Raw genomic sequence first — 6,194 nt, 5'->3', positions numbered from 1 at the left:
TGACAGCATCAAATAAAATACATGGTTTATGAGCAAACTCTTTGGGGATTGCAAAGGGAAACATTCACATGTATATGGTGACAAAACATACTATACGCTCATGAACCAGAGGAGCTGGTTTTTCACATAGTCGCATCACATTTTCAGACCCCTTCATTTTATTCTGTTGGAGGTTTTGTTTTACAGTTTTAAAGAAACACTAATTTCCATTCTTTGAACCAAATCCTCAGTGGCCTGGGCCCATTTATTGAATCAATCAGTCTTGGTAAAACCATAAATTATTTTCACCAGTTAGACACAAGTTTCAGATCTCAATTCACCTTTTGACAAAACTCCAAACACATTTTCACTAAAACACACTGCACTGGACTGGTGAATATAGTTTCACAGCTGGGTTTTGTGTTACAGCTTTGAGAAACGCATGGAAGGTTTCAAGAAATGTGTTTTAGCAATTGTGAAAAACTAAACTTGACTTCTTCTAGACTTCTATGGATAGACGACATCTTTGTCCATCAGTCTACACTCAGTCGGCCATAATGACAAGTGAAAACATGTTTTTAGGAATTTCTGCAAATTTATTAAAAATCACAAACTGAAATTTACACTCCACACTGCCTTCATCACCCAATAACATTGTTATCGCTTACATCTTAACAAACAGTTGCCTCCATAATGACCCATCCAGCAGACACAGAGCAACATTAGCATTCATCTGGAGTTGTGTTAATGTCCAAGTGACAAATATAAATCCAACATTCAGTCTTCTTTTAGCTATGGTTTCCTCCTCACCAGCTCCTGAGGAAGACATCTGCCTCTTTAGCTGCTAAATATTGGATTTCTTTCACCGGCTGCTTGCTAACGCTGTCTGACTGCTGGGTGGTGCTGAGCGGGGAGTGGAGAGTCAAACAGCTGACATGTCATAAAACCAAACGAGCTGAAAGAGGCTGCAGCTGGGTGATCAATCTTTACTGCTTTCACATTATATCAGTCATCATTCTAATCACTGTTAGGTTAAAAGTTATTGATTGACGTAGCACTGGGAAGCAGCCAAAACAGACACAACACAAAAATATCATGAATTAATAAATAGAATTGACAAGCTGGTATAGAATCATCCAGAACTTTTTGTCCGGTCTACACCTCTCTACATGCAGCGTCTCTGCATATGTAGTGCAAACATTCCTCTGCTGGTTCAGAGGTGTCAGCCAGCTCCAGCTGTGGCGCCGCCTCCAGGCGTCTGTCAGGAAAACGTCCTCTATTGTGTCCTGGGTTTCACATCTGGCACAGCAGCCCACATGTTGTGCATAGTGTCATTAAATTCCTATGTGTTTCTTATTCCAGCAGGAGTTGGAGCTTGAAGATGCCAAAGAGTTCAAAGCTGCAGTTCAGGAGTCCTGGAGGTATCAGAGGCAACACGTCTGAACACAATATCCATACCTTCAAGTTAATAACTCCTAGGACTCAGTGACATGCTAAAAATCATATTGCGATTAGTTTGTCAAATATTGCTTTATGAGCCATGATTTCAGTTGAAATTATGTTTTTTTTTTCATTTTCACTGAAAATGCTTTAAAATGATGATGTGATTTTTGTTGGTCTTGAACCAAACAATCATGTTCCTAGAGAATATGATTTGTAGATCGGACATCTCTGTAGCACCACATTTTACCTTTATCAAAAAAAAATGCAGCTCCTGTGATTTGGATATTACACTTGGCCATATTGCAATTTTGATATTTTGATTAATTGTGCAGCCCTAATAACGTCTGCCCAAAAACTACCAAAAACACTCCTTTCATTATACTAATGACCCAATTCATTAATCAAATATAATAAATGTGTTCACTCAGCTGCTGTTAAGATTCTGGTTTCTGCATTAGACACAGAAAACTGCAGCTGCTACAATGACTTAATTCATATGAGTGCAGAAAGTGAGTAATCTGTGTGAACAGATAAATCATTTGAAGGTACAGATTTGTGCAGACAAATCAATCATTAGTTTGAACAAATTATCAAAGTATTTGAGGTTTGCTGTCTAATCTCAGCTCCACCCAATGACGATTGTCTGGCTCCAGTAACCGACTAACATGTTGACAAGCAAAACTTCCCTTCAGAAACTTGTGGTTTCAGACAGACGCCCATGTGTTTGTGTTCTTCTACTATGGGCCTAACTAGTGTTTTGGTTTATTTGCCTTTAGCTGAGGCCTCTCACTTCCACCACAGTGTAAATCCAATATGGCTGCTGGATGCATCCTCTGTGCTTCCTAGCTGGTGAGTTTCTTGCGGGGCAGGTAGGCGTTAGTGATCTGGTTCATCACCACCAGAGCAGGGAAGAAGGGCAGCAGGAGGAAGGCCCACCAGGCTATCCCTTTCACCGTGGCCTGGAACCAGTCTGAGAACATGGCCAACACCACGGTGGCTGTGGCCAGCAGGTAGACCACCAGGCCGCAGGTGGCATGGTACAGCTTCAGTTTGGGCAGGGAGGAGGAGAGGCGCAGCAGCTTAGGGAAGATCATGCATATACCACAAGCAGCTTGGAGTACAGTGGTGGCCAGGGTGCAGATGCCCAGCAGACTGTGCCAGGTTACCAGGTGGGGGCGCTCTGACACATTTTTACTGGCCACCATGAAGCCCAGCCCAGTGGCTGAAGCTATGAGGACCAGAGCTTGACAGAACCAGTGGAGACGGACTTTACCTTTCCGGGATTTGAAGCAGAAGGGAGAGCCCTCAGCTGAGAAGAGGAGTATGCCCTCTGTCATACACAGACAATACTGCAGGAGAGACAAGAGACACAGGCTTTAATAAAGAGAAGAAGAGTGTGTGTAAAGGAAGTCAAAACAAATTGTTCCCATGTAGGACAATAATATCTTCTGTGCATATACCACAGCATGTTATGCTGTATATTATTAAATACTGATGGATAGGGATGTTGTAGATTTCATCATTTCTATTGGTTATGAAAACGTTGTATTAATTAAAATAATTAACAGAGACATTGCTGCTACAAAGTCTGACAGTACAAGAAACACAAGCAGTGAGACATGTTGTAAACAAACTGTTTATTCCAATGGTCTACACTGCTTCATTTAGAGGTCAAACTGTCAGTAATAATCCCTCGTCGTACAGGAAGCCTGTGATCAGAGAAGGTTCAAACAGTCTGAGTAATAATTCAACCACTGTTGTATGTCGTCTTTGTCTAACTGAGGGTTTGTTCACTGTCTGTCTGAACTGTTCACATGTTTTGTCGCATCATAAAGTGACACTGCTGCATCCTGAGAGCTCAGCAATCATAATACTGCATATAAAATAATACACAATGTAATAAAGAAATAAAGAAAAGAGTCATCCTTTAATTGTCAAGTGATGTGAAGTTCTATATTTTTCTCAACAAAAACAGACCAAAACCAACGATGAATGTATCAAACTAAGAACTGTGTGTGAATCACAGCCTGATGTTTCCAGAATGCACTTGGTTATATGTTCTTATATACACACTCCAGGTCAGTGTGTAACACAATATCTGATACAGTGATGCAACACAGTTGTTAGCGCTGCCTCCTCCCAACCCCTCCCATCTATTATTCACAGTGGAAAGAAGCTGGAGACACAAAGAGCAGAGGGTGTGAAAGTAAAGGTATGTTCAGAGCTCACAGGTGAGTTCACACTCAACTGATGAAGCATTTACTGCTTTTATTAGTTTACATTTATGTATGAGCAAAGGAACAGGTGTCACATGATCACTGTTTAATCTAAATCTAATCAGCTTTATACACATCCTCATTACTGAGACACCTGCCAGTAGCTAATGCGCGTTAGTAATAACAGAGTATTTATTCTATCAAGATCATGAAAAAATTAGGAAAAATCTGAATTATTACATATTTGTGCAAATTATTTGATGACAAGATGAAGGTGGGATGATGTGTTTGCCACATGTTTTTTTTTTTTAAAATAATGCTGTACTAGTGTGTACTCACTTCACTGTGTCTGTGTGTGTGAGAAGGTGAAATCATGGGTGGACTGTAAACTTACTGCAACAGACATACACACCGGATGCCAAGAAAACAGACCTGGAACAAAAAGAAACACAAGTAAAACATTCTACAGTCCAAAACTACTCAAAACTTCAAAACTAGGTTCATTAGTGACAGAACTGTTGAGTCCTCCAAAACTATAAGTAGCAAGGCTTTTGTTTCTATCCAACTTCTATTGAAGTGATTATCAAATGATCTAATGTTGGGAATCTAACAGCAAACAGTGGGATCAGATTTCACTCTGTATCAGACAAGACTTTATGCTCTGATCATCTTTACTGGCAGATAGAAATGAACTAGATGACAGTTGACCCATCCAAGGTTAAATGATAATGAAAACAATATGTTTAAAGGGGCAGTAGGTTACACCTTGAATAAATAGCCTGTGAAGCGTTCAATGTCACAAATATTGATCCCATGAATCTCTAAGATATGTTTAGATGTTTTTTTTATTAAAGGAAGCGAATACATTAATTTTAGTTTGTTTAAGGCTGTATGAAGAGGCTCATGGTCTTTGCCATTAATTACAAAACGTATTACATTTCATTTATTAGATTAGATATAGATTAATAACCCATAAAACAGATTAATGACTATAAAGGCAAATATAAAGCATTAACTGATAAAACTATGTCAGGTGTACTGACAGTCGTTTTGATTTGATGGTAAAATCACAGGTCCAGATCCATAGATTCACTCACTGGTTCCGGGTCTGGACAGGAGGGAGATGATGAGGGTCAGGCCCAAGCCGGTGACATGAGCCGCTATCACCGACGCCCTGCGCAGCCACACGTACAGCCAGAAGTCCCGCATCCCCAGCCCCTCTCCCACCGGGCTGTACTCCACGTCAGACCGCATACTGGTGACCCACCTGTCCGGCTACCTGCTGGCTCCGCAGTATGTGAAAGGCGAGCGGAGACGGAGAAACGCGGCGTGCGTGCTGCCGAGACACCGCACGAGCTGCATAATTATGTAGCTATGAAGCGGGAAAACCCGACGCACAGGATCGACCGGAGGTCAGCTGCGACTGATACGGTTCACAAGTCAAGAGAGGAGAGCAGACAGAGAGCCGGCCACGAACTGAGCCAGGCTGTACACAATGACAACTCACAGTACTTCCGGTGTTTAGTTTTTCAAATCAGAAGTCCCGGTAAAGCGTTTTAATGGCGTAAATTATATGTGATAAAATGTGAAGAGGGTTTAACCCTAAACTGAAAAGACAGTGAAGGACAGGGATCAGATCTGTGACAGTCAAACCCTCACAGTTTGTTTCTACGAGAAAAATCTGGTCCGGAGCGTTAAAGTGTTGGTTTTAAAACTGATTCCCCTACAGCTCTAGTCTAGTTTTAGCGGGTTTGACGTTACAAATTAGGGACGTAATCCCTCCGAGCTCAACCCAGTCCAGCTATGGATTAAAAAACTGGGTTGGCCAATGAACCAGAAGCAGAAACGTCACCGTCAAGAGAGGAAAAGTCTCATACACGACAACACAGACTTGACTCGGGCTCTCTTACTGTCAGCTGGACGATTATTTGAAAGACTGTCATGTAGCCCCAACACCAAAGAGCCAGACGTCTGGTCTGCGTCATCCAAACAATACAAGTGCTATAAAGAAAACAGCGTGTAAAGTGTCTCTGCTAACGTTTCGTCTTTTGGCTCCACTTCCTGGTTTGGTTCTTTGTCATCACCGAAGAATATGAAAGGAGTGAGATGGTTCACCTCTACTTCCTGCGTTTACTACAGCTCAGCAGCAGAGGACAGCTCTGGGCATCATATCCGCCAGGATCAACAAAAATTACTCAAACATTGCACTTACCTTACAGTCGCGAGATACTGGTGCTTAGTTCTTTCTGAGAAACACGTTGTACATTTTACACGGATAACTCCCAATTTCATAGAGACAAACTTATGTGGGCACCAATGCATATACAAATAATATACTGTACTTCAACTTGTGTGGCTATAAAGACTTAAAATTGTTCATGTCAAATTTACTACCTCCTTCAATACAATTTCTTCTTTTATTTCAAATGTTTTTATGGATGACCAGGAGAGTTCTGTATTGTTCATCTCTTTACCTACCGCCATCTTTGTTTTTCCGTTAAATTATTAAGCTATTATCATTTCTGTAATATATATGGTTCAGAGAGCCCATCTCGG

The 6,194-nt window shown here is 41.2% G+C and overlaps 1 protein-coding gene across 2 annotated transcripts; it reads right to left on the bottom strand.

Moving 5' to 3' along the window:
- Positions 1-1,693: 1,693 nt before the first annotated feature.
- Positions 1,694-5,695, bottom strand: LOC111221557 (cytochrome b561 domain-containing protein 1). Of its 2 annotated transcripts, none has more exons than XM_022745001.1 (3): positions 4,736-5,695; positions 4,033-4,070; positions 1,694-2,771 (listed from the first exon to the last, which is right to left on the bottom strand). In XM_022745001.1, exons 1-3 carry the CDS (start codon positions 4,890-4,892, stop codon positions 2,265-2,267), a joined length of 702 nt encoding a protein of 233 aa, XP_022600722.1. In that variant the 5' UTR covers positions 4,893-5,695; the 3' UTR covers positions 1,694-2,264. The 2 variants fall into 2 exon arrangements, with proteins under 2 accessions (XP_022600722.1, XP_022600723.1); XM_022745002.1 differs by lacking the exon at positions 4,736-5,695 and adding an exon at positions 4,682-4,717.
- Positions 5,696-6,194: the final 499 nt, after the last annotated feature.

The sequence above is a fragment of the Seriola dumerili genome, unplaced genomic scaffold, assembly GCF_002260705.1.
Source record: "Seriola dumerili isolate Sdu_G_001 unplaced genomic scaffold, Sdu_1.0 BDQW01000088.1, whole genome shotgun sequence".
NCBI lineage: Eukaryota > Metazoa > Chordata > Actinopteri > Carangiformes > Carangidae > Seriola > Seriola dumerili.
The sequence above is the reverse complement of the archived record's forward strand: the minus strand, read 5'-3'. Positions and strand labels throughout refer to the sequence as shown.